This window comes from Ipomoea triloba, chromosome 12 (assembly GCF_003576645.1).
Source record: "Ipomoea triloba cultivar NCNSP0323 chromosome 12, ASM357664v1".
Taxonomy (NCBI): domain Eukaryota; kingdom Viridiplantae; phylum Streptophyta; class Magnoliopsida; order Solanales; family Convolvulaceae; genus Ipomoea; species Ipomoea triloba.
In genome coordinates, this window is record NC_044927.1 from 22,467,939 (window position 1) to 22,495,765 (window position 27,827).

General features: G+C 34.4%; 3 protein-coding genes across 5 annotated transcripts; 1 reads left to right on the forward strand and 2 right to left on the reverse strand.

The window, feature by feature from the left end:
- Nucleotides 1-3,199: 3,199 nt before the first annotated feature.
- LOC115999014 (ninja-family protein mc410) lies at nucleotides 3,200-7,647 on the reverse strand. 2 transcript variants are annotated; one of them, XM_031238732.1, is made up of 3 exons: nucleotides 7,495-7,647; nucleotides 5,399-6,567; nucleotides 3,200-4,073 (listed from the first exon to the last, which is right to left on the reverse strand). In XM_031238732.1, the coding sequence occupies exons 2-3, from the start codon at nucleotides 6,441-6,443 to the stop codon at nucleotides 3,601-3,603; spliced, it is 1,518 nt and encodes a 505-aa protein (XP_031094592.1). In that variant the 5' UTR covers nucleotides 6,444-6,567; nucleotides 7,495-7,647; the 3' UTR covers nucleotides 3,200-3,600. The 2 variants fall into 2 exon arrangements, with proteins under 2 accessions (XP_031094592.1, XP_031094590.1); XM_031238730.1 differs by having other exon boundaries at nucleotides 3,200-4,079.
- Nucleotides 7,648-8,355: 708 nt separating this feature from the next.
- Nucleotides 8,356-11,667, reverse strand: LOC115999012 (CRS2-associated factor 1, chloroplastic). Its single transcript, XM_031238727.1, has 5 exons — nucleotides 10,701-11,667; nucleotides 10,269-10,396; nucleotides 9,787-10,012; nucleotides 9,568-9,695; nucleotides 8,356-9,464 (listed from the first exon to the last, which is right to left on the reverse strand). The coding sequence occupies exons 1-5, from the start codon at nucleotides 11,581-11,583 to the stop codon at nucleotides 8,490-8,492; spliced, it is 2,340 nt and encodes a 779-aa protein (XP_031094587.1). The 5' UTR covers nucleotides 11,584-11,667; the 3' UTR covers nucleotides 8,356-8,489.
- Nucleotides 11,668-12,298: 631 nt separating this feature from the next.
- Nucleotides 12,299-16,307, forward strand: LOC115999013 (probable glycosyltransferase At3g07620). 2 transcript variants are annotated; one of them, XM_031238729.1, is made up of 6 exons: nucleotides 12,299-12,402; nucleotides 13,239-14,145; nucleotides 14,227-14,357; nucleotides 14,700-14,826; nucleotides 14,917-15,048; nucleotides 15,250-16,307. In XM_031238729.1, exons 2-6 carry the CDS (start codon nucleotides 13,303-13,305, stop codon nucleotides 15,916-15,918), a joined length of 1,902 nt encoding a protein of 633 aa, XP_031094589.1. In that variant the 5' UTR covers nucleotides 12,299-12,402; nucleotides 13,239-13,302; the 3' UTR covers nucleotides 15,919-16,307. The 2 variants fall into 2 exon arrangements, with proteins under 2 accessions (XP_031094589.1, XP_031094588.1); XM_031238728.1 differs by having other exon boundaries at nucleotides 14,700-15,048.
- The last annotated feature ends 11,520 nt before the right edge of the window (nucleotides 16,308-27,827 follow it).

The window sequence follows — 27,827 nt, forward strand, 5'->3', positions numbered from 1 at the left end:
ACCTTTCAAATAACTTTTGTCCCACATTGGTTTGAGAAGTGGTTTGCACCACTACTTATACAAGAGTTTTTCTAAGGCTTATTGAATTGTATAGCATTGAGGCTCTCTCTCGCGCGCAGGGGGGGTGCAAATGAAATCCCAAAATGAACTTAAAAAGGCTTGACTCGTGCGCCGACAACTGCATGCACGAATGTCGTTCAGAAAATTGGTTGGCCTTGCGGGTTAAATTTTCATATTTTTTACAATATTACGCAAACCATACCATAATACTATCGGTCTGTTTTGGGCGGGAAGTTAAAACTGAAGATATTGTTTTTATTAATAGTATAGATTGCATTGCAGATAAATATATATACTGAATTATTACCATTAGTAATTATAGTCTAGAATTGTATTACGAATAGGAACGTAGAGAAGAATATATTTTATTAAGAATTCTATTTTAATTTACAATTGTATTAGAGATAGGAATTGTATTACCATATTTTACAATATTACGCAAACCATACCATAATACTATCGGTCTGTTTTGGGCGGGAAGTTAAAACTGAAGATATTGTTTTTATTAATAGTATAGATTGCATTGCAGATAAATATATATACTGAATTATTACCATTAGTAATTATAGTCTAGAATTGTATTACGAATAGGAACGTAGAGAAGAATATATTTTATTAAGAATTCTATTTTAATTTACAATTGTATTAGAGATAGGAATTGTATTACCATATTTTACAATATTACGCAAACCATAATATTATAGGTCTGTTTTGGGCGAGAAGTTAAAACTGGGGATATTGTTTTTATTAATAGTATAGATTGCATTGCAGAGAAATATATATACTGAATTATAACCATTAGTAATTCTAGTCTAGAATTGTATACGAATAGGAACGTAGGGAAGAATATATTTTATTAGGAATTCTATTTTAATTTACAATTGTATTAGAGATAGGAATTGTAGTACCATATTTTACAATATTACGCAAACCATAATATTATATGTCTGTTTTGGGCGAGAAGTTAAAACTGGGGATATTGTTTTTATTAATAGTATAGATTGCATTGCAGAGAAATATATATATATTGAATTATAACCATTAGTAATTCTAGTCTAGAATTGTATTACGAATAGGAACGTAGGGAAGAATATATATTATTAGGAATTCTATTTTAATTTACAATTGTATTAGAGATAGGAATTGTATTACCATATTTTACAATATTACGCAAACCATAATATTATAGGTCTGTTTTGGGCGGGAAGTTAAAACTGAGGATATTGTTTTTATTAATAGTATAGATTGCATTGCAGAGAAATATATATACTGAATTATTACCATTAGTAATTCTAGTCTAGAATTGTATTACGAATAGGAACGTAGGGAAGAATATATATTATTAGGAATTCTATTTTAATTTACAATTGTATTAGAGATAGGAATTGTATTACCATATTTTACAATATTACGCAAACCATAATATTATAGGTCTGTTTTGGGCGGGAAGTTAAAACTGAGGATATTGTTTTTATTAATAGTATAGATTATTATTATTATTATTTTATTCTTGGGTGATGCCAAAACTTTGAATTTGGATCTATATTGCAGTAGGTGATGCAGATGTAAGAAGGTTTATATAGCTGTAATTATATAAATAAAATAACAACAAAGATATATAATCTAACAAGTAACCTGCTAGTTCCCTACCTTTCAAATACTATTAGTAACATAGTTAGTTTATCAATCAATTTTAATTTATTTGACCACTATTATCTGTTTAGTTTGGTTAAATAATTAATATGAGTGTTTTGATTTAATTAGCTTTTTATAACAACTTATTGCTAAAAAATGCTAAAATTAAAAAAAAAAGATGCTCAAAATAGATTTTTCGATCAATTTTTTAAGAAAGTCATTTTGCATTACCAAATGCTTTTCTACAATCAGCTAATACTATCAATTAGTCAAATTCACTAACTCAATCAGCTAACAGCTATTTACCAAACATCCCCATCATCCGAACTTAATATGAAATTTACACTATACTTAAGAGTTTGAAGTGTAATTACTCTTTCTCAATTTAAAACATAAATTGATAGTTATACGGTATATTTATGTTCTATATATTATATGCTCAATAGAATTAATTTTTGTTAAGTCAATAAAAAGCAATGACATAGCATGACAGATGAAAGCATGTTTCATCAATATTGCAAATCAATACATTCAATTATATTACTCAAAGCCTCATGAAATGTGATGACACTTTGTTAATTTAATTACACAAATTAGATATTAGGTCAACTTCAAAATAATTTTTTTAAAAAAAACAAAAGCCTTAATATTGATTCTTGCATGTGGAATATACAAGTATATAGTATATACTGTCCATATTCATAGGAGGGTGGAACAAATGAGAAAATTAAGTGGAGTAGTTGTGCAGCTTTAGTCAATATATTATTAGTTGTCCAAAAAGTTACACAAAATACATTCATGATGAAATTGCATTTTAAATTATTAGAAGTCAACAATATAGAATAAAACACTCTCTTGGTATGGCCTTCTTGGTTTAAACTAGTCAGCTATGTAAAATCTAAACTAATTTAACTCTTTGTGATCTTCTGTTAACTAGATTACAAAGTGAGTTCCACTAACAATACACATTCAGGCAACGACTCCTTTAAATCGAAGAATAAAACGATAAATTTTAAAAACAAAAATAAGAAAGAAAAGTTTAAAACTTTAATTTTTTTTAAGTGATGAGAAAACCCGCAGGTTGCAGCCACTACCTAACAATCTGCGATGGATAAATCCCGTCTTATGATTCAAGTCGACAAAATACCACTGAGGAATAAACCAACTTAGATTACTCATAACTGATTAGCGCAAATCAGAAAATCTTGTGATTAGACTTATTACCAAGTCAATCACCTTACCAACTTGATTAGGTTGGTCTAAAACTTGAGTTCTAAAACTCGATCAATATGATAAATATTTACTTCAAAGACAGAAAACTCAATAATATGATAAACATTTACTGCACCATGCCCAAAAAAAATTAGACTAATTACCAAGTCAATTGCCTAACCAACTTGATTAGGTTGGTCTTAAACTTGAGTTCTAAAACTCGATCAATATGATAAATATTTACTTCAAAGACAGAAAACTCAATAATATGATAAACATTTACTGCACCATGTCGAAAAAAATGATAAAAATTTTTGAACTCTTATATGCAGCATGCAAGGCTGCTAAATTGAGATCAAATATATTGCATCATGTACATACACAAAGGAGAATTTGGTGCTACACAACCAAAATGCTTCAGGATCTATTTTGGCTGAGAAAGATGATACAAATTATTACATACAACTGGTTATCATACCAGAAGGCAGCAATTAGTGCTAGCTAGAGGAGAAGGAAGGATCCAATTCAAGTTGAGGACTGGAAGAGTTACGCGAATCGCAGATTCCTTGTTAGGAGCTAGATTCAAGCTGTGCTCATCCCACGAGACGAAAATATATATATGTTACCGAGGTTTGAAACAGAAAAGCTTTGGTCTTATGTTTTCGGGATGTTTATGAGACTATACAGCTGTTTTCAGCTTTGAGCCGAGGCTGCAGAGTTGCTGTTTGGAAACGATGTTACACCGCTGCCAACATCTTGGGTCGGATGCTCTTCGCTGGCATGCCGCACAAACTCTTCAGGGGACATGTGTGACCCGTGACAAGCGCACACAATCTTGATCTGGGTAGCGCTAAACCTGTAAGTGACACCAGATATTGTTTTGCCATTTGGGCCTGAACCGGTTGTTGAAACCCACGGTAGATTTGGATAAGAACCACATCCCCCGAATTTCACATCTGCAGCCAGACCTGGCTTGATAGCTGGAAATTCAGAAGGAAGGCCGTCTGCTTTAGGCAGTTCAGACGGGTCTTTTCCCCTGAAGCTTATGTTGCTTCCTCGCATGTTCTCTTCCCCTCGAGTAGACGAACCTTCTTCTGCAGCATGCTGTTTCCCACTTCCTTTGTCATATTGTGAAAATTCAGATGGCTTGAGCGCAACCACTGGCACTGAAGCTACATCAACACAATAAGCACAAGGAACCTCATTTTAGAGTTATAAGCGAAAAAAAAAAAAAAAGAAAAGAGAAAAACTATGAATAGCACATTCCAGAACCTTGTGACCCTAGCCAGCAAAAGACCACAAGTTTTAGAGTTAAAAGCGGAAAAAAGAGAAAAACTATGAATAGCACATTCCAGAACCAGACCAGCTCAAACTAAGAAGGCTGGTATTTGAACTCATGACCTTGTGGTTACAAGTTTGTATCCTTAGCCATCTTGGCTAGGGTTACCCTCGACAAGTACTTTTTTTATGTTCTAGGAAATAGTTTCCTACCATCAATGACTTTCAGATTAAGAATTCATTAGTAATCACAAGAATGAATAAATCGGGTGCTACTAAATTTGAGACAATAGCATACCAAGCTAAATCATTTCCTCCAATTTAAAGCTTTGATGAGTATTCCAAGGTTTAGCAGGAATTTCATGGATAGTTCACAATATTTCCTTTGATAGTATAATTATACGGTTTCTTCCAGAAAATAGGTTATGCATATTTCCAGTTTCTATAGATTTCCCAGTTTAACACCCTCATTTGATCTTGTAATCATCCTTTCAGCAAGAAAGATTTTAACACAAGCTCCATAAACCATGCCTTCACAAAAAGACACAACTGCATTCTCAACACCCCCCTGATCCCACAGCTCCACCAGAATCAAGAATTAAACAAATTAATTGTGAATTGTCTTGAATTCCACTGCCCACAATTTTATTCTCATTTTCCATACTTGACAATCTTGAATTATTCTCAGTTAGTCACCCAATCAATGTATACTTCCAGGATTGTAATTTGTACGCCTAACATCTCAAACTAACAAACCAACCTAAATGCCCCAAAAAATCCAATGGGAATCAAAGAAGCACTGTGGGATCATAGAGGTTTTCACTTTTCAGACTGAGATTAGATTAAGGTGAAGAAAATAGAGTCTATTAAGGATCAAGAAGAGTTGTAACTGTGGAAGAAGTGAGCTGGATTGAAACAGCAGCTAGAGAAGAGAGAAAAGGAGAAGTAAGGTTATCTTATCGAAAATCCTAAGTATCTATCCCATTGACATTATACTATTGAGTAGCACCTGATGTATCATCACCTTACCACTGGTACTTGGTAACTATAGGCTTATATATAAAAAGTTCTGTGGGTTAAGTTATACCAATTTTTTTTGTCCCACTCACCTCAACACTCAAAATCACCAAAGACTATTTCTGTTGTTAACTTGTTATCACAGAAACAAAATGGCATTAGCATAACGAAAACATCAGAAAGAGCAAAAAAGAACCTTGAGTTATCTTCAACCCTTCACTGTGCTTGTCGGGGTTCAAAGGACCTCGGGCATAAGATGGGTGTAATTGTTGACGTTGAAGATGAGAGGCTGGAACACGAGGATTATCTTTGTCCAGCGAGGATAGTTGTACAGGAGAATATCCAAACATCAGTGGCATGTTTGCAGGCATGAGAGGTTGGGTTCCTTGTCGCTCACCACCGCTGGCAGCCATCATTTGCACCATACCGGGGACTGGATAATTTGGTGCACCAACTGTACCGCTAGGATTAGTATCTTTTGAAGGTAGAGAGTAAGGCATGTTTACAATGTTTATTGGTTGAGAGAAAGGAACACCGTAAGACATATTCCCAAACTTAACTTCCTTCTCTGAAGAAATGGAAAACCTTCTTTGTCCGGATAATTCTGCATTACCAGAATCAGAAACGCCATGAACTTCCTTATTAATCTCAATTTGACCACTACTCCCGACACGTCGCTTGGAGCTATCATCAGGCTGTGAAACTTGTCGTGATGTTGAACCCTCGGCCTCAGAATCAGCCACATCTTCATTGTCTCCAGTTGAGTCATCGTCTGTGTTAATTGAAATGTGTGATGTCCTTGTTTTGTCATGCAAGTCAGAATTATGAGCGTCTCTTTCACGCTTTCTTTTGTGACTTGTCTCTCCAAATAAGCTTTTATGCCTATCACCAGCATCTGTTGTCTTTTCTTCTTCAACTTCAATAGACCGACCACTATTTGCACCCCAGAATCCTCCGCTATTTAACTTTTTAGCAGCATCTACATTGACAGCCGTACTCGAGAGGTCATTAAAGAAGCTCCCCTCATTTTTCACCAGATCACTTCTGTGCAACCCAATAACAGAATCATGCTTTTGTGTACCACCATCAAGAAAATTCTTGAAATCATTGATCAGTTTGCTATCTCTATCACCTTCTTCTGCCCTGAAATTTGAGGAGCTCCCGGTTTTACCTTTCTGTGAGGCAGTACCGCCACCACAAGGTAGGCCCAAGCTCAGGTTGAGACCATTTTCATCCTCCATAATAAAGAAACAGAAACTATGTAAACGTGATTATATTTCAACTCTTTCCATCTGCACAGCTTTGAATCCTTTGATACCTAATCTTAGGTATGGAGTAGTTGAAAATACTGATATCTCAAGTTATCTGCAAAGGTAAAGTAACAAAGTTTTCCAATGTTATCATTAGAAAAGGCTTTCAATCAGCAAAAAGAGTAACCACTAGACAAGGAAAAACTTCAGGCAGAGTGGCAGACCGACTGATGATACTACTAAATAACATAAAGCATAGAAAGAACAACAATTAGAAATTTGGCACCTTGAATCTAACACTTAAAATGCTTGTCAGTGAACGCTGCAAACCCATATATATAAGCGTGCTATTAGTCCTAGGTTTTCCTAAATCAAACTACCTCTCGTAACATTGCACTGACTGCAATACATAATTAGAGCATAACAAATGCTATTAGATCCCCTTCTTTAATAGGAGAGAACAGAAATCATATTAGGTATGTCAAAAACATGATTTTTATCTCAAGGATGGGTATTTAAAGACGAGACTTTTGCAAACCGCCAGGGAGATATAAGGCATTACTTCACCTGCTACTTCAATACAGAAAGACACAACAGAACGCCGATAATCGCAGCAAAATCAACTAAACAGATCTTTTTCTTAGAATTAATTGCTTATCAACCCCGGCTAATACTCAGCACAGTTAATCAGATTCAAATCCAAAAAACAGAAACTGGAAACTCACAACCATATCAATCCAAAAATCTCAAGTCTTGATTGAGCAGACAATAAAATAAAATTAAAGACTAAAAATCCTTCGGTACAGATCTATCTAAAGAGCATCTCGAGATTTAAAAATTGAAGGAAAAAAAAAAAGTGAATTCCATAAAACCGGTAAAAATGGAATAAAATTCCCAACTCAAACTGATATATTTAAGCTAAAGCTACAGTCTTTAAGCTTTTCTGAAACAAAAGGCCAGCATATATAGACAGAGAGACAAGACACACACACACACACACACGTATATATATATATATAGAGAGATAGAGATAGAGATAGACCTGATGATGAGAGAAAGATGAAACCCTTGGTGAAACTAAGAGAGAGAGATGAGAACTGAGCTAGCAAATGTTGGGGCCTGAAACCAGCGGGTTGAGAAAGATCAAAGAGACAAGATGTGTTTTTTTATTTTTATCTTTTTGGCCTTTTTTTTTTTTCGTTTTATTACACCAAAAAAAGAAAGAAAAAAAAATCATCATTTATTTGAAGGCTTGAAACACGTGGTTCGCATGGACTACCAAAAAAAACCAAATGGAGAGAGTGACGTACATGGAACTAAATCCTAATTCCATAAATCGATACACTTCTTTTGTCAGATAAAAAACTTAAAGATGATACACTTCTCATGACTGTTTTTACTTATTTGACAATAATTTTTGTCAGATAAAAAACTTAAAGATGATTTTTTTTTTAATTTCGGCAATAGTTTTTGAGGTGATCTTTTATCTTACAATGACTAAGTTTTTTATGAATCCCAAATGAAAGAGAGATAGCAGAAGGCTAATATTTTTGTGAGCGTTGGACGCACGCACATTTAGCGTATTTTTGTGAGCGTTGGACGCACGCACATTTAGCGCCCGGCGGTGCAATACTGGCGCGTCGTCTGCTTTGTTTTTGTTTGTTTTTTTTTTTTTGTTTTTTTTTCCTTTTTTTTTTCTTCTCTCTTTCCCTCATCTCTCTCCTAATTGATACCTCAAAAACTACTACTACTACCCAAAAAAAACAATACTATTGGAGATGCTTAATCAAGATATTTATGATTTGACTATGTAATTTATTAATATTTTTTCATTTAAGCTATTTGTATTTTTGTATGTTTTGGTAGCATAAGCCCTAACATGATGTTATTTAGTATTTACAAATGGCCTTGAAGTCGAATTTTTGTTACAAATAATGGAAAGAAATATAAAGAATTATTTGTTACAAAAATGAAACAACAGAAAAGAAAAATAAATACAAAGTTATCTACTAAATTCCAGAAAGTTGTCTGGGGAGCCTAGCCTAGTAATTTAGCAAGTTCATCTACTCTCAGCCCAGAATTTAAATTGTCTTCTCTACTACCTTTCACTGTCCTATCTTTTCTCAAAACTTTCCTCTCAGTTACCCTCGGAACCAAAACTATACCCTTTTCTTTCTCTTTCTTTGGTCCAATAATGGGTTTTGCTCTTTCTTTGGCCTCTAAATCACCAGTTTCTTGCTTGTTGGTAGGCTGATCTGCCAATTTTTTGTGTGGATATCTAAACACAGGCCCAGGAGGTGCAGAATTGGCTAGATCAACTGCCCTTTTATATACAATGTCAGCATCCAAACAAGAATCATCTAAAATAAGTGCGCTCCCGCTTTCAATAGCCTGGTTCCGAAGTAGTAAAACGCCCTCTGTCCAAGGTTTGTTCATGCTCACGAGGTTGTTGCTATCGTTTTGAGGAGTTTCTGATTCAGCCTGCTGCTTCTCCTCGTTCAATGGGGCCGGAGATAGAGCTTCTGATTGCTGCTTGTCATCGCTACTGATTCCCAACTCTTCCTCCTCGGGCAGAAGTGAGCTGTCGTCGAGTATTCTCTCGTTTTCACTGCTTTCAGTATGCAGTGCGTGTGAATCACTAACACGCTCCAAAGTTGAAGCCGTGCATGATTCCACAGATGTTATAACGTTTGATTCAGACTTGTGGTCCTCGAGTTCTTCTGCTTTCCCATCATTGCTTCTACCTATTTTTGCATCCTCACTACCCATCAAAGAGGTACTTTCACTCAGATGGTCGGAGCTTGTGTCTGTAACCGATAAGCTGGGAATACACGATGGTGATGAAGATTCTTGGTCCTCTGAAACTGCAGCAATGGGTGCATTATTAGCTACACTTTCTGTTCCTCTATTTGGTTTGTCTTTGACTTCAGGTATAGAGGATTTCCACTCTCGTCCCCTCCACATGAGTATGTGTTCTTGCTCAAACGAGATTAAAACACATGGAATAAGATCCTGCATTTCAAGCAACAAGCAACTTTATACAAATCACATTACATTCTTGTTCATATAGTTATAACTCAGAATATAACATAGACAATACTGCAGATTACTATACCTTAAGTTTCGCACCTATCTTCCGGTAGTCACTTGGGTTCAATCCTTGGCAGTTGATTCGAACCAGTTCGCAAGCATCAAATGCTTCTCTAACATTCTTTGCAAGACTACAATATACACCATTTTTTGCTGCAAAACGCAACATTTTACATTAAAATAGAGATCAGTATACTATTTCATCACTCCATTTTGTAAGTTGGAGAAACAAATGTCAGCATACCAAGCTTGCAAATTGGCATTAAACTGCGTGCCTTTTTACGCATTTCAGTCACCTCCTCTAATGTCAGACCTTCAGGGACTCGTTGTACTAACTTAGGGTATACAGGAGTAACAGGACGCCACAACATAAGAGGGAACCGCGGGCGTGTTCTGTAGTTGTAGTTTCGACCACGGAAAAGGTAAATCACACCACCTTTACTGTATATGATCTTGCCACCCGTCTTTTCCTGTTATTTAACATTTCACTTTCTTAGAAGCACAAGAAAAACTGTAAATATAATTCTAGACACCATCCTATTTTTCGTCTTTCCTTCTTGTAACTTGTAAGAAATAAAATTATCCTCAAGATCAAAACTCAGCCTTATAGCTGATACTTGAGGAACTAAGTTATGGAGTTATGGTGACCTTCGATTCATACCAAAAAATATTGCACTAAAAAAAAAAACAGAGTTGTCACAATTATATAAATTTTCAAAGACCAACCTCCAGTTTTTCTCGCACATTATCCATGTCTACGGTACAAACCCCCTTGCATTTTATCTTGCACACCCTCCTTCGCTTCCAATGAGCATGGATATTCTCTAACATGTTATGGGTCAGGCCATCTCTTCCTGGAAAAAGAAACAGTAGGCATCAAAATACAACCATAAAAATGAACTTTTGCTCATTGGTGCCATTCAGTCAGAAAGAAAAATAGAAAATTTCACTACCAGTACTAAATTTTTTGAAAAATCCATCCACATACTAGACGACATTACATCTACATTTATACTTTGGGTTTCAAATTTCAAATTCAACAAATAAGGCAAGTCAATGATCCACTCATCCAACATATGTAAGAACAATTAACAATAAAACTATACAAATGAATTGAAGCACCACATATAAAAATGGCCTTTGTATTAAGTCACATACCCATATTCAGTTGTCGTTTCGTTTTATTGCAGCTACTAACGAGTTCCTCAATTTCCTCCTTGCTCAAAGGCTCCCCCAAAATATCTTCTCTGGCCTTCACATACTTTGGTCCAGACCCTGCCAAGAAAGGACCCGGAGCTTGGACCGGCTTCACTCCCTTCTTATGGGGCGGTGGCAGCTTAAACGAATCAAATTCCGGCAACTTCTTCTTGCTCGGAGGAAGGGGCTTTCGCCCGGTCCATGGCCTTGCCATAGTCTCTGGCTCAAATGGCATTACCAATGGCTCCCTGAGCTTCAAAGGTTTCACCTTTGGAGTCTCAGTGTAACTATACTGGTACACAAATGGAGCTTCAGGGAATTCATACGTGATACCATTTTCATCGACGCTGATATTAGTATTAGTACTACGTTCTTGGGATTCATCTTCGAGTTTATCCCTATCCCCATCATTGTCACTAAAGATATTCGATTTATCGACCCTTTTTGGGATCTTTCTGACCCGAACAACCGGCTGAAAAGCCGGGTGTGAGGGCTCGGGATTCCTGGGGGGTTTGGAGTACTTTGATTTCTTACCCGGAATTGAAGACTTGGAGGGGGCAGATGGGGTTCCGATGGATTTGAAGGCTTCGGAGACGGGGGAAGGAGGGGCGGGATTGTAATTACTGATAATGTTGAAGGCGGCGTTGTGGCGCTTCTGAAAGCGGATTTCGTCTTCGATTTCCTTCTGAGTGCGCTCTTGCCGGTTGAACTTCTCGGCGTTAGCGTTGTTCCACCTCGAAAACCCCACTGCGGTGGTGTCGGGGCGACGGTGGTGGGGGTGGGGGGATGGAAGTGGTGGCGCGAAAATTGGGAATGAGATTAGGGTTTTAGCAACCATTTCCATTTCCGGATGGGATTTTGGGGGTTTGGATATTTATGGCTCCATTAGAGAACCAATTTTTGGACGAGAGGCATCCGTTTGCTTTGAACTTGAACAGTGCTGTGGTTAACTGATAACTGATAAGGACAATGCCTTTAAAAAAAATCCTTTTTTTTTCCAACAATAATAATGGTCATTTTCTTCCTTTTTTCAAAAAGAAAAAAAAAAGGCAACGCCTTTTAAAAATAAAAATAAAAATTTTCAACAATAATAAATTAATAATGGTCATTTTCCTCATTTGGATGGAACTATAAATTACAATTCTCCCAGATCAAACAATGTAATTTCTTCCTTTAAGAAATTATATTGACATTGAATTAAAATTCATGCCAATCAAATATGTCAGTTGCACACAATTTCTACTATACTAATGGAATTATAATTATGAGGCTTAAAAATAACCCACTCAACCTCAAAAGTTGATAAATCAGTGGTAAAACATAATTCTTGTACCAGAATATCTTGTCAATAATAATAAGAGGTGAAGGATTTTGATTATTTTAAACCAACATGATCATATTCATAATATAATCTGCATATTATTTATGTGCCGGGTAGTAGTATACATTTTCAGAACTACAGAGGCCAAAGTATAATTATAAAGAAACTTGACCGATGGAGCACGGGGTTCTGCTTCTCAAGCCTTAAAAAAGTCTTCAACCATAAAACCCTCTTTTCATTTCTTGCTCAGAGATGTTCATCAACCTTGCAATTTGCCAACAACAACCAAAGCTGGATGTTGGGTCTTCATTGTTTTTGCTAAGCTCCATTTCGATTTCCCAGGTACTTCTTTGCATTTAGTTCAGACAAAGCTGCAATTTTTCTTACTTTTACTCACTTTGTTGTCAACTAAAACTAGGATGTTAGGTAAGTACATAACTTATTTGAGCATAAACATTGACTTCTGTAATCTAAGAAATGTAAATGGGGATTTTTTAGTGAAGCTACTGTTGCTTAGTTTTGTGGTGGGTGCAAAAGATTTGATCTTTAACTGAAGAAAGTTCTTTCAAAAAAAAAAAGCATCTCTAGGACAGAGTTCTTTGGCAAATTATACCATGGACCAGATTCTGATTATTTATTTGTAATTGACACATTCTGTACTTGCAGTTGACAGTTTTTGTACGGAGCAATTATCAAGTTATTTATTTACATGTACAGAAACTGTTAACTGTAAACTGTAGGTACAAAATGTGTTAATTGAAGGTACAAAATTTTTGTATCAAGGTTTACAATGTAATATGAACTCTGGTCCATGGTAATTGGGGTTCTGTGGGCTTAGGATTAGTCTTGCGTAGTTGGAACCTAATGTATCCAAAAAAAAAAAGTATGCACCCATGAATTCGAAAATGTGTACATCCACAAAGAACAAATGTACATTAGTATGAATATGTAGTTTATGAATCAAAAGAGGGGTTTGCAACCTGGAATACCCTGATCTAATATCAAAGTTGTGGTGAAATCAGAAGTATCATATCAGTGGCTCCTGTTCTTTGACACTTTTGCATCTTACATAAGTCTCTTTACTAGCCGATTCATTGCTTTGGTTATTTTTAGGCTTGCAGTTTTAATCTCTAAATGCTTAAATGTTTTGCTGACTGTGTAACTATTTTATGGAACAGGCCAGTGTTTTGGTTCAGGATATGGGATAAGTTGTAAGACAAGTCATTTAGGTTTTTTCTTGTTATGGGAAACAGACATCACTTTCAACTATTATTCCGACCCCACTGGTTTAAATTGCTTTTCGTAGTTGTCGTTGTAATTGCTGCAACATTTCTACTCCAATTGCTTGTGTTTCCATTTGAAAACTACACACTGTTTTTATCATCATCAAATGCGGCCACGAGTCCTTTGATCATTAGGAACTCCACTTTTTCAAAGGCTTCAAACTCAACAAGCACTCATGTTCTACGTGGTATGATAGATGATACTTCTGTTTCCAGTTTGGATGAAGAATTATCTGCTGAGAAGGAACCAAAAGAAACAGACGTCAAAAATGAATTTTCATTAACCGAGTTGAGTCGGATGAATGCTTCTCTTGAGATAGTAAATGACAGAAATGTACTTCCTGGGATCATATCAGAGGGCAATTTGTTCCCAGATAGAAGTGCAGAAATCAAGGACTTTACAAGCAAAATTTATCATTCTAGTCCAGAAAAGCACACAGATGTGGGGTTCAATCTGGTAGATGGGGTTAAGAAAGACACAATTAGTTCTAACCAGAAAATGATTTCTGATACAAATTCTACCAGAGGCACTGACTCGAAAAAAGGTAGTCTAATGTATCAAGCCATGAACAACAGTTCTTCAGTTACATTGTCTGGAATGACCATGTTACCTGCTGATGAGCGGCAAACGAAATATGAGCCTACTGGAGATTTCAAATCGAAACTAATTGCTTCAGGTTTTCCAAATGATCTTTCAAAGATGGCTCATAACTCTACATCAAAGAAAGGGGAAAGAACACCAATGTCAATCTCCCTTATGAATAGTTTGCTGTTGCAGAATTCTGAATATGTCAATTCGATGGTATGGCTTGAAAATTTGGACTCTCATGAACAAGAATGATTAATGTTTTAATAGACTTCTGATTAATCCCTTTGGTTATAGAGGGCACAACGGCATTCTATGCCTGAACGGGAACTTCAAAAGGCAAGGTTCCAGATTGAAAATGCTATGATTGTAAGGAATGTTCCTGAAGTTCACATGTCTATTTTTCGGAACTATTCTACATTTAGAAGGTAACTAGCATAATTATTAGTTCCCAATTTCTCATTTTGTCTTGATATTGCTTGCTAATAGCTTTTTACTATAGTATGGATGGTGTTATATGTGCATCTCTGATAAATTTGATGCTTGGATGGATCATAGACTATTAGACTACATGATCTCTCTGATAGCAATAAGGATTATTTGATCTATCCTTCAAGATGGTCTCTTACTCTCTTAAGAACAACACCTGCCTTTGATCTTGCAAATTGCATTCTTTGACATTTAACCTTCAATTCTGCATTCCTGCTGGCAAAATGGATTCGAACATTTTTGTTTTCCAATAAGGTTAATCTCTGCGATCTTGATGGCAGGAGTTATGAACTGATGGAACACATGTTAAAAGTTTATATCTATAGAGAAGGGGAAAAGCCAATATTCCACCAGCCATATTTAAGAGGAATTTATGCTTCTGAAGGGTGGTTTATGAAACTGATGGAGGTAAATAAGCAATTTGTTGTGAGGGATCCCAAGAAGGCTCACTTGTTTTATTTACCTTTTAGCTCACTAAAGCTGAGGGATTCACTTCGGGACCAAAAGCCTCCGAGTCAGAAACGTATAGAATATCTTCTAAGCGATTACATCAACTTAATTGCAAGAAAACATCGCTTCTGGAACAGAACCAAAGGAGCCAATCATTTTCTTGTTGCTTGCCATGATTGGGTATGCCCTTCTATGCCTTGAACTATATGTTATTACAGTCCATGCCGCTTATTATGTGGAGGCATGGAGTCATAAAAACTTCAACTGCCTCCATGTCGATAGATAATAGATTCGTTTTGGTTATTGCCCCATACATCATTTTTTCTCATTTTCAGGAAATGCAAACCTAAAACGAAACTTCACATATAAACACATTTGCAGGCACCCAAATTCACGAGGAAGGGTATGGATACATGTATTAGAGCTCTTTGTAACACCAATATTGCCAGTGGCTTCCAGATAGGGAAGGATGTCTCTTTGCCAGTGACCTATGTCCGTTCAGCAGAGAATCCTCTAAAAGATCTCGGAGGAAATCTACCTTCCAAGAGATCTATATTGGCTTTCTTTGCCGGAGGCATGCATGGTTATCTCCGTCCCATCTTACTGCAACACTGGAGCAATAAAGTACCCGACATGAAGATCATTGGGCCAATGCCTCGGGATATTGAAAGTAAAGAACGATACAGGGAGTTTATGAGAGGCAGCAGGTTTTGCATATGTGCTAGGGGATATGAAGTCCATACACCCCGAGTGGTGGAGTCCATACACTACGGGTGCATACCAGTTATCATATCGGACAACTATGTACCCCCGTTCTTTGAGGTTTTAAATTGGGAGACTTTTTCTGTGTTTGTTCTAGAGAAAGATGTCCCGAACCTAAGGAACATACTGCTCTCAATCCCTGAAGAGCGATACATGGTGATGCAGCATAGACTAAAGATAGTGCAAGGGTACTTTCTTTGGCACAAAAACCCCGTGAGGTACGACTTATTTCATATGATCCTGCACTCAATTTGGTACAACAGAGTATTTCAGGTAAAACCTCGATAAGGGTACGAGGCATTGGAATTCGGAACAACTTTGAAATTTCCATACAGACAACGAGAACATTGTGAAGTGTGCAAGTGTTCTTGAGGAATCACATGTTTCAGAATCCATCGAGAATTATGGCAATATGTTGCTCTTGGAGCTGGCAGATATGATGCCCAACAGATCAAGATTTGTTTATCCATTTGGGTATGCTACTCAGCTTCCATTGAAGACAAGCATAATATTGTGATGTCCTTGTGAAGTGCATCTTCTTTGTATATAACCTAGTTATCTCTAAATCAACTGTGCTGTCATCATGAGATGACAAGATAAGTTTGTCTACCAGTTCTTGTAATTCTTGTTATGATCCATTTTCTTCTTGTATATGATTTACACATTCTGTCATGTCATATCAGGTTTCTATTTCACCAACTTCCAACTTCTTAAATCTACGTTGCTCTTTTGTATTTTCATGTAGCAGGGGTCCCCCAAACTCCACTTCTTTTAGCCGGGTAAACTCTGCCTTGTGACTTTAATTGGCAAGGGATCACAAAGAGGTAAACCAGCCTAAGTTATCTATAGCTAATTGGGCTGTCACTCTGTTGGGAGTCAAACTTGTAACATTGTGGTTACCAAGTTAACCGTCTAGCCAATTTGGCTGGGATTGCCCTCACATGACTTGAAAGTTGAAGAACCCTTGTGTGGGTTCAACCGAGAGGGTATTAGCAAGATTGCACACATGATCTTCTAAGTTCTAATACGAGAATCATGTTCCTACCATCCAGCCTTCACTTTCGGGGTTGAGTGGGTTGTTTTTAAGCCTCATTACTATGGTGACATAAAGCATAGTAGAAATGGTGAGCAATGAAGCCTAGAAAAGTGGGAAAAGATTGAATGAGGAATACTTAGCAGTGGCAGCCAAACCTGGCCTAATGTAGAAGGGAATAATGCTTCTGATCTTTAAGATAGGCTGATAAAGTTTATCGCAATCTTTGACTTTAATGCCTTCTGGGTTGTTTGAACATACATTTATACACAAATTCTGTACAGCTGAGTATACCATAGAGACTTCCTTTTGTAATCAATGAATTTTTTTTGGATTGTTCTTCCTTCCTCAAAAAGATACAAGTCCACCGGAGGAGCTAGTAATCAATGTATTAATTAGGATGTGAAATCCTGGTCTGATGGTCTCCAAGCTGCAAGTGTGCCAGTCAAGTTCCAAAAGACTCAATTATATTATCCCACTGATTTATACGGATGAATAGGTGAAGTTAGTTAGAAGCATTTATGCCTGATAACAATTCATTTTGCAGTGAAAAACATCCTAGATTCAAATGAGAAAGTCTAAGTTAACCAGCAAGTTAGCAAACAATTAAATAATACAATGATCCACACAGACTTAACTCAGTGGTTTAATACGTAGTATTTGGGAGAAGAATTAAAAAATACAATGAAACAAAGAAAGGGGGGAAATGCCAATTCTTCACAGAGGGTTTAAAGTTTAAATTAAGCATGATTTCAAATGATTTGGCGGGTAAATTTTAGTTTTGGTAATGATGAAGTTAAATAATCAGCCAAGGAGATGGGCAACTCACCTTAACCTTTGTGCATTATATTTCATTTTAAATTAATAATATAAATAATAATAAATCATAGTACAATCAATTCATTTGCTTGCAATTAATAAATACAATTCCTTTTCGATTCATTAATTCTTTCGCGGGAATTGTACTTTGAATATCAAATGTTACTTTATTTACAAAGCTTAAATGTGAAATCGTATTTAAACCCACCAAACTAAGTTTAATTACTAACAATTTTTTTAAAAATTATGAAAAAACTTATGTCAATCGGCACCGATGTCAATACAATTATGCATAACATTTTTGTTGCATTAAGTATTATCAAATTGGTACTAATAGTAGTAAATACAATGAAATATTTACATATGGTTATACTCGATAAAATTGGTGTTTGTATTGATTAGTATCATACCATTGTATCAATTGCCCTCAAACTATTGATCTAATAAATGAAAAATCTTACTAGATTGTTCTCTATGCATGCATAAGTGTACTTTACTTCATGAATTCTGGACGAGTTCATGAGGTTCAAGATATAGTTTGATAGAGTGAAAGAACCTGGATTATCAAAATAAATTGCTCTGTAATAAAATCTAATATATTACTCCGTATTAAACAACCCAAATTACAAAAATTAAAAAATAAAAAAAACCTAGGAAGTTGTAGTATTAGACCATGAGTAACCCACACGTCCAACATCGTTGGATTGACTACATACATATATTGGGATTAGAATTCCACCCACCCACCTCGGATAACCTTAACTTGCTCTACCTAAGACCAAATATAATAATTCAATCTGTCAATGTAGCTGGTATTTCATAACAGATCTCTGAGGCTATTAATTCTACCATAAATGATAACACTGAATCTGTTTTAATTAATATACACCAAACTCTTAATGGGAACCCAACCCTTTTGGGTAAAGAAATATTTGCTAATCTTGTACTGTAAACACTATTTATTGCCTCTCATTAATATGTATCATATGAAATCTGTCAGTATTTTTTATTTTTAATTTTTAATTTACTGTTCCCCATAAGGAAATAGATAAATAAAATAAAATAATGATTAGAATATGCAGTTCTAGGCATGCAATAGCATACCCAGGTCATACCTCATAACTACTGCACATATTGATGATAGGTTAAAATTATATATATTATCCTACCATTCGAGCATTCATTAACATTTCATGATTTTACCAAGACCAATTTAATAACCCCTTATTATATATATATATATTTTTTTTTCTATATGACGAGGAGAACCTGTAATCATTATCTGATAATATGTACGGGTAAACCATACTCTTATATAATAGTTGATAGGGAATACTCCTCGAGTATATCTCCCTCCTCGTATCATACAAGTGCCCAGTACCTATGCAGGTCGCCTACAGGGATCATCCCTGATCTTCATCGTCCAGTTGCTTGACATTCCCGACTTAAAGTCAATAACCGAGCTAACTGGAGGCGACTTAAAAGTCAATAACCGAGGTGGCCGAGCTAACTGGAGGCGACTTAAAAGTCAAAAGTCAATAACCGAGGTCGCCTAGAGGGATCATCCCTGATCTTCATCGTCCAGTTGCTTGACAAAAGTCAATAACCGAGGTGGCCGAGCTAACTGGAGGCACAAGCCGGCCCGCTTGGATTAACAAAGTTGGAGCAAACTATATAAGAGTAAAGTACATGACAAGCATCCGTGCGGATGGGGAATTCTAATGCAATCAATATCACCTTCACTAAGGCTCGAACCTATGGCCTCTAACCCTCCCATTTTGGAGAGTCACTTCATGCCATTTGACCACAAGGTCTTTGGCAACCATACTCCAATGTAATACCTCGTAAATCACACAAAGAGGTATTAAACCGTTCTACAAATGTCCTATGTGATGGGCTAGACCTCAAGAGTGTTGACAATAAATAAACTTGTGACCTTCTGGTATGGGAATCATGTTCCACCTGTTCGACTCTTTCCGGAGCATGTTAATAAGGTTTTGACTTAATGGACCACACAAAATATCAAGGGTTTGAATCCTGATTTGGACAATTTTTTAGTGCAAAACATTTTATTCTTTTCATTTGGGTAGTATTTAGTTCTTTTGATTGAATATATTATTAGTGTTATGTATAAGAGCGATGCGTAAATATGCACAAGAATTACTCGTGGGATTATCTGATCGGTCCGTCAAACTACTCGGTTACGTTGGTCCGCTACGTGGCCTATTTTGCAAATGGAGGACTTATAGCTTACGCTACAAGTAAACGAGATCCACTTGTGTCTGCAATGAAGGCAGCTGACAACATGCTAGATGACTCTGTCGCCTAAGCAATCAGTCTACGTGTAGTTGCAGAGTGACTGGATGAGCAGACCAACGAGAGTGCGACCTGCTTAATATAAATAGGAAGGGTCCCCCCCTCTCACTGTAGTGTTACAAAAAGTCACTTGTCATATTCATCACTCTGCAATATCACACCACTTGTGATCGATATGCGCTACATTATTGTAACCTACTTCACTTATAATCATCTTCTTCTCCATATATAATACAACATAGCCTTAGTCTACTCGGTTGTCACCCGACAGACCTGATCGGTCTGACCGTCTGACCAACTAAGCGCCCTTCTACTTGTTCACCATATAAGTATTCGTAGCGTAGTCGTAATCTCAGTCTAATTTACGCTACCAAAGCGAAAAACACAAATACATCTATGGAAGGTAGACACAAAACCTACGACTTCCAAGTCTTTATTAAAAATGGATTGCATTACAACCCTGATAGATTACTACTTCTACTATTTCTATTATGGAGTTTGAGAGTCTATAGGCTTTGAAATGCTCGTATACTAATACCCATAATTAATAAATTAAATTCTATAAGTCTTTTATTTTTCATTAGTAAAAACTAAATTGTGTACTATACACGTGCCAATAAAATAAAGTTATCAACTTAAAAAGTTACCATCAAATTCATTTAACCATGCACGATATCATTATTGACATAGGTTAATATTTGATATGTACATTTCGATCAAGTCCTTTTTCTTTTATTTTATTTTTGGTCAACGAGAATGATAAATAAGGGATAACCTTGATACATCTAACTCTAGATAAGATTGTCTTAAACTATGTATGTATGTATGTATGAAAAAGAAGTAACACAAAAGTGTTATATTATTGTACTTAAGGTAGCTTTGAGAATTAATTGATTATAAGCACGTTTAAGCCTATATTTACATTAGCAAAAACAACAATTAAGGGGAAAAAAAAGTGTACTTTACCCGACTGTTGAAAATCTCGTTTAACCAATATTGAATGAAAGAAGAAAAATAGTTCAATCCCAACGGAGCAACTTATTGGCTTTATTGGTTTGAACTGATCAGTTATGAATAATTTTATCTGGTCTACCTCAAAAGAAAACAGTTCAACCCCAATGGAGCGACCTATTGGCCTTCTTATTAGTTTGAACCGGCGGTCAGGATATTTGGTTGGTTTACCTCCTTGTGATCCTTTGCTGACTAGGGTCACAAGACAATGTTTCCCCAATGAATACATAGGACAGTGGTTTGCATGTTTATCTCATCATTAAAAGAAAAAATACAGTCCAATCGTTTATTATTACTATCGTGAAAGCTAATAAAAACACATTTATTTAAATTAAAAAAAAAAAAGAAAAACTTAAGAACATTTTAAATCAGTTTTATGTCGCCAATAGTCAAAACATGCACAAAACGTGCTACATGTATTTACTTAATTATTGATTAAGAATTCGTCTCCATGAATGTATCCAAGGACTATTGCTGTTTCTACTTGTCAGTTTTTGGTTTGATTGTGAATAGTTTCTTCCTTTTTATTAAAAATAAAAAAGAAAAAAAAACAAGAATCTTTCTCAATGAAAGTACAAAAGATAAATATGTAGTGATTAGGGGTCGACAATTTAGTTCGAATTTTCCGAATGAAACTAGTTCGATTCTGTAATATACTGAACAATCGAACGGTAATGGATTGTTGTGTACCAAACGATTCAATAATAAATTGAACCAAACCGAATGATTCAGTAAAAAGCTAACTGAACCAAATAATAAATCGAACCAAACTGAATGATTCAGTAAAAAGCTTAGCGAACCAAACAGAATACCGTTTTTTAAAATAATAATAATAATAATAATAATAATAATAATAATAATAATTAAATCTGAGTCTCTTGTTGTTGCTCTGTCATTCAGCTCATATTCTCACGGTATATTTCTTAAATTTGTTATTTGATTTTTTATGACTTGTTCTCTACTTTACACTTTTGTTGTTTGCCACAATTGTTCTTTGCCTCACAATGATCTCTAACTTGAGTTATTCTTATAATATTCAGTATTTTACTTAGTTTCATGTTCCTATGAAATTAATGTGTTTTAAGAGTTCAACATCATGCTAATTTTAATTTTCAATGTATTGGAAATAATTCTAGTGCACTGGAATATTATTTTTCAGTACTTAATTATATTTCTAGTGCACTGGAATTATTTTCCAGTACTGGAATATATTCCAATGCATTGGAAATATATTTTGCCAAGCAAAGACGAATTGTATACAAAAATTAATTATATAATATTTGACATTTGTTCTCCAAATATTAACTATTCAGATGGATGATTCTTCATCTTGTCAGCAAAACATTCCAAGTGAGTCAACAAAAGAATTGGTTGGGTAAAAAAGCTAATTGATGTTTGGTAATTACGGAGTAATAATAGTGTGTTTGAACTTTGGATTGCTATTTTGTTATATAATTTTTAAACTTTAAATTTGGATTATGTGAATATGTATTGTTTGGTAGTGTGTTTGAAAAATTAAGATATGTTGAAAATTAGGGTTCTTAAATAGAACCAAATACTAATCCAAACTAATTCCAAACATTTTCAAACTGAATCGAACAATAATGTTAAAGTGAACGGTATCACTGTTTTTAATACCAAAACTAAATTAAAAAAAAAAAAAAAAAAACGAATGAAATCCCGAAATGCCAACCCATATTTTAGTGATGATGAAGAAATATTAAATGTTGGTGTAGCGCAGCTCAATGGGGGCCTAAGCATAGCAGTTAAAGATTTAAAAGACTTCTAGACTAGTGCACACCATTTGACAGGTGTAGACTATGGTCTTGTTTGGTAAATGACGGATCCATTCGTCAATTTACACATTTTGACTTAATCAAAACGTCAAAATTATTGTTTGGTGAAACAGTGATTTGAAGAGTTCTACAAAGGAAGTTGGGCCTAACAAGGTTTGAATCTTCAGCCTTTTCTTAGTAAAATCACGGACAAACCAACTCAACCAATTAATCAATTGTTTATATATATTTGTTTTATTATACTTATATCTAAATATGTACTATATATACATATATACATACAAGGACTATATATGTGGTGGGGGTGGGGTGAGTGGGGCCAGCTGCCCCCACTACCCCCATACTGGCTCCGCCAGTGTTTGGAGCAGCGTTTTTGTTCTGAACCGCTCCTATTAGCACGTTTGGGGTTTGGTGTTTAGAGGAAAAAATGTATTTCACCAAAACGCCCTTAATAATAATTTTAAAGAAAATATGAACTATTGTTTCTCGCCTCAAGTCCGATCCCCTTATTTATTGATGAGAGTTGAGGCTCATTTCTTCTTCCTATTTAATATATACTAACAAAAATTTAATCTCTGTAAGGATAATTTTATCCAATAAAAATGATAGTACAATATTTGTAAATAGTCCAATGTACCATTCAACAAACATAGAAATACATACAAAAATAAGGGGTACTAATTACTTAGAGTCACTAAACATATCAAATAAAAATCAACGCTCAAGTGCAAACGCTACCATGCAATACTACAAAATGCATCTGCTAATAAGTAGAACACTCAAATTGCGACTCTAAAAGTCAACCACGTGAAACTACAAAGTGCATGTAATTATGGGTCATGTGAGACCGTCTTACGAATCTTTATTCGTGGGTCGGGTCGGGTCGGGTCGAATTAACATGCAAATGTCATACTTATATGCCCAAATGTAATACTAATTAAGAATAAAAATTTTGTCAATTATAAGGAAAAATGTAATACTTTTAAAGAAAAATGTATAGTAATAATTTTGCATTTTGATGTAAAAGTATTATTATTTTCCATCAAAAGTATTACATTTTCTATAATAAGTATGTTCCGCTTACTTATTATGAAAAATATAATACTTAATAAGTATTACATTTTCCCTTAAAAGTATTACATTTACCATTTTAAGTAACAAAAATTTTATTCTTGATTAGTATTACATTTGAGCATATAAGTACGACATTTGTGCGTATAAGTATCACATTTTCACATTGACCTGACCCGACCCGTCTCACACAAGTTTTTACCTTTAATTATATATAAAGGTTGGTGCACTAAGATAGTTGCATTTTTATATATCATTGAGTGCACTTTGTAGTATTGCAAGATGCACTCAAAGTTTGTAATAATTTTTAAATTGCTACTGCATTTTTCTCCTTGCTTCAAAGCCATTGGTCTTTCTAGATCGATGACTAAGATAAGTTTTAATTTTTATTTCATATGTATTGGTTATCTCTCTCTCAAACACACACACAATTGAAGGGAAGAAAGAATACTAAAACTCAAATACAAATGCATAAATTTTGGAATATATTTTTGCAATAAAAATTTTAAAAAATAAATTTCCCTTTTAAAATCACTTTATTTATGAATTAACCAATTTTATTATTAATTAATCAAATAATAATGTTCTAAAAATTTACAATAAAAAATATTTTTTCTGTTTTTGAATTTCCTTATCATTTCCCTATATAATTTATATTTCACCCTATTCATGATTAGTACACTTATTATTATTATTATTATTATTATTATTATTATTATTATTATTATTATTATTATTAAAATATTTTTTTTTTGAATGAATGAATTAGTTCAACAAACTCGAAGTGATTTTCAAAGTAAAATGTGACCTTACGAGTAAAAGGAATCGTCACTTCCCTCCTTTATTCCCAATTGAAATAGTAAGAGCACATGCAATGTAAGTTTCAATAAACATTTTAATGAAAAAAGACTCACACACGTGGAGATGTTGAATATCTGGTTTAAATCTATTGTAACATTCAAATAAATAAAAGAATATATTTATGGAACATCTTTTTGAGACGTATTTACCTAATTAAGTGCATTGTAGTTTATAGTGTAATTTGATTTGATAATATCTACACGCTATTCGAGACTCTAGTTTAGATTAGTATGATCTTTTTGTGCAAGGATTCTATTGTTTCTATCTTCAATATAACTATATGTACAAAAACAAAAAACTTAATTGTGTGCATTAGGTCTACTATAAATTGCGGGTTAATATCTAATAATATTTCATAATAATAAACTTAATAGATTTTTTTGCACTTTTAGTCCCACGACTATAGTGTCACTTGCAGCATGGTCCACAACTTTCAAACTTTGTAATTTTGGTCCACGACTATTATTTTTGTTGCAAAAGTGATCCTTTTTCAGTGAACTAATTTTGAATTTTTACTTAATTTTACTAAGATTAAATTCGCTACCTATGTTTTTAGAAATGAATTAGTTTTAACTTTAATTAATTTACCAAAATCAAAATAATTGAATTGGCTACCTATATTTTTAGAAATGAATTACTTTTAAATTTAATTAGTTTTTTTAGAATTGTCCATTTTAATTCTACTTGAAAGTGGAAATTTTTTTTTTCCAGTGAAAAATTGACTAAAAATTTGCCGGGTTTTTTTTTTTTTTTTGGTGGCAAAAAAGTGCCAAAAAAATCGCTGAAATTTTTTACCGGCGATAAGTTGACTGAAAAACGACTATTTTAGCAACAAAAACAATAATCGTGGACCAAAATTACAAAGTTTGAAAGGCGTGAACCAATCTTGCTACTGACACCATAGTCGTGGGACTAAAAGTGCAAAAAAAAATTCTAAACTTATATAAAAGGTTTAAAATTTAAAGTGAGCCACGTTCATAAAAAGTATAACACAAATTAAAGTTGTTGATTTCTTACCAACATATCTTTCCACTATGTACGGGGTTGCAATTCTTTCTTTCCCTTCCTTCCTTCCCTCTTGACTCTTGAACAAATTTTATTGAAGGACAGACTAGGTGTTTCAAGGCACATATGAAAGTCTTGGTTCAAAATAATTAGCGTTTGCCATGCTTAATTAATCTTTTCTTGTCCTATTGATTTTTAAAATAAAATTCACATGTATATATATAAATATATAAAAAATGTGTATAACACTATTTGCCCATCATATATCATTCGAGATATAGATGATCTTTTTTCTTGTTACATAACATTCAAAAAATGCACCAATGCATCAAAAAAAACACCATTAGATACGCATTACCACAAAATACACTATTAGGTGCGTATAAAAGCACCACACAGGGTTCGAAAATGCACCATTATGTGTGAAGAGATATGGTGCATTTTTGGGTGTTTGGTGCGTTTTGTGTCACATTTGTGCATTTAATTGTTTTGTGTTTTGCTAACACTATTGGTGTATATTTTATATACTATTGGTGTGTCTGCACTAAACTCACTTTGGCGCGGTCGCATTTAAACTTATATATCTAAAAGCATAATAAGTCTCAATCAAGCATTCACTTACTACTGAAACACATAGAGTCAATGTCCCTACACTAGGGTTTGAACCTGAGACCTCTCATTTGAACATATACTTCATTGTAACATAGTTAATAGTACTAAAAAAACCATTCACTTACTAACAACTTTGATCAAGATATGTTAAACTTTCAAATTAGAATTACAAGTTACCAAAGACTTTGTGGTCGAGCAGCATAGCTGTGACTTTTCACATGAGTATGCATTTTCAAATGAGAGTTCTCAGTTCGAATCCTTTGTGAGGACAGAGCCAAAAGTAGGAAAATAGGTGTATAAAGCGCCTCAAACTACGAATAGAATAAGGAGGAAAGCTATGTATCCTATTTCCCTAATCCATATATATACATAATACATGCCACAAAAATTATTTTTTAAAAAAATTAAAAATAAAAAGCTTAGCTCACAATTAAAGGCGTAATCTAGGGTTTCCATCATTAGATTTGTCATTTATATTGAATTTTGTGCCCTATTATTTGATTTGATGCAATTTGAAATATATTCATCGTAATTTGGTGTAAAATTTTTTATTAAAGCAACATTATTCAACTAATAAATTACTCCGTAATAATTAGTAATAGTAGTATTCTAAATATTATAAACTATTGAGTCACTTTTTTTTTTGAATACTATTGAGTCACTAATTGTTACAAAATTTTCTTTTTCATTTTTATGATCCAAGTATCTCAACTTTGTTGAACTATATTATGGACCTCATATGAACCCGTCTCTAAGTCCATGGGAAGGTAAAATCGAGCCTGCCTTTGAGAGCCACATCTGACTGTACACTTCTACGTACAAGGAGCTCAACCCGAACTCCAGCATAACCTAAGGAGCCCAACTCCAACATCCTTGGGAATCCAAAACCAAACTCAATGTTGCAAAAATTACGCTTAGGTGGTGGTCGACCGCCTAAAAATTCAGAGGAATTGCCATTCTAGGTGGCCTATGCGTCGATTAGGTCGCGGCGGACTAGGCGATCATCTAGGCGGGCGTCTAGCTAGAATGCCGGTTAGCTGTTTTTTCGTATTTTTTTAAATGAGTTATTTTGCTCAAAACGATGTCATTTTTAGTGAAATAACCCTAATAAATTGTTCAAATTGGTCACAAACCAAAAAAAAAATGTTAATTAAAAAATTCAAAATCATATACTCTAATAATAATACTTTGTGAGCTGTGACTTTGTGTTGTATTTTGATTTTTAAAATCTTTATAGAATTTACAATTCTAGATTTTTTAGGTTAATTTAGTATTAACTATTAAAGTATTAAATAGTTTATAATTACCAAGTTTTAAATAATTTTTTATTTTTATTTTATTAAAAAAAGGGTCCCTAGGCGGCTGAGGAGCACCTAGTGATTTTTGCGACCATGTCCAAACTAGGAAACTCAACTCTAAATTATTTGTGATGAGATTCAAACCTCACCCTGTTGTTGAAAGCGAGCCTAACATGTAACACCCAACCACTAAAATGGAAATCGTTACAAATGTTTGTGAGCATAAATATAATACAAACATAAATGTGCAGTCCAACTATGAGCTTAGGCTTTTAGTTGGATGGAGCACGTGCTTCAATTACATTATGTATGTATGTAACACTTTTAGTAAAAAAAAGGAATCGATACTTTTTTATGAGTCAACAAGTATTATAT

Bases quoted from the DNA above. Each gene is read 5' to 3' on its own strand.
- LOC115999014 (XM_031238730.1), bottom strand. From the start codon at position 6,443: ATGGAGGATGAAAATGGTCTCAACCTGAGCTTGGGCCTACCTTGTGGT. The intron at 4,080-5,398 runs GTTCTTTTTTGC...GTGTTGATGTAG, and splicing joins AGGGTTGAAGATAACTCAAG to CTTCAGTGCCAGTGGTTGCG.
- LOC115999013 (XM_031238728.1), top strand. From the start codon at position 13,303: ATGGGAAACAGACATCACTTTCAACTATTATTCCGACCCCACTGGTTT. The intron at 14,146-14,226 runs GTATGGCTTGAA...CTTTGGTTATAG, and splicing joins CTGAATATGTCAATTCGATG to AGGGCACAACGGCATTCTAT. The intron at 15,049-15,249 runs GTATGCCCTTCT...ACACATTTGCAG, and splicing joins TTGTTGCTTGCCATGATTGG to GCACCCAAATTCACGAGGAA.
- LOC115999012 (XM_031238727.1), bottom strand. From the start codon at position 11,583: ATGGAAATGGTTGCTAAAACCCTAATCTCATTCCCAATTTTCGCGCCA. The intron at 10,397-10,700 runs GTATGTGACTTA...TTCTTTTTCCAG, and splicing joins GAAACGACAACTGAATATGG to GAAGAGATGGCCTGACCCAT. The intron at 9,465-9,567 runs GTATAGTAATCT...CTTGAAATGCAG, and splicing joins AGATAGGTGCGAAACTTAAG to GATCTTATTCCATGTGTTTT.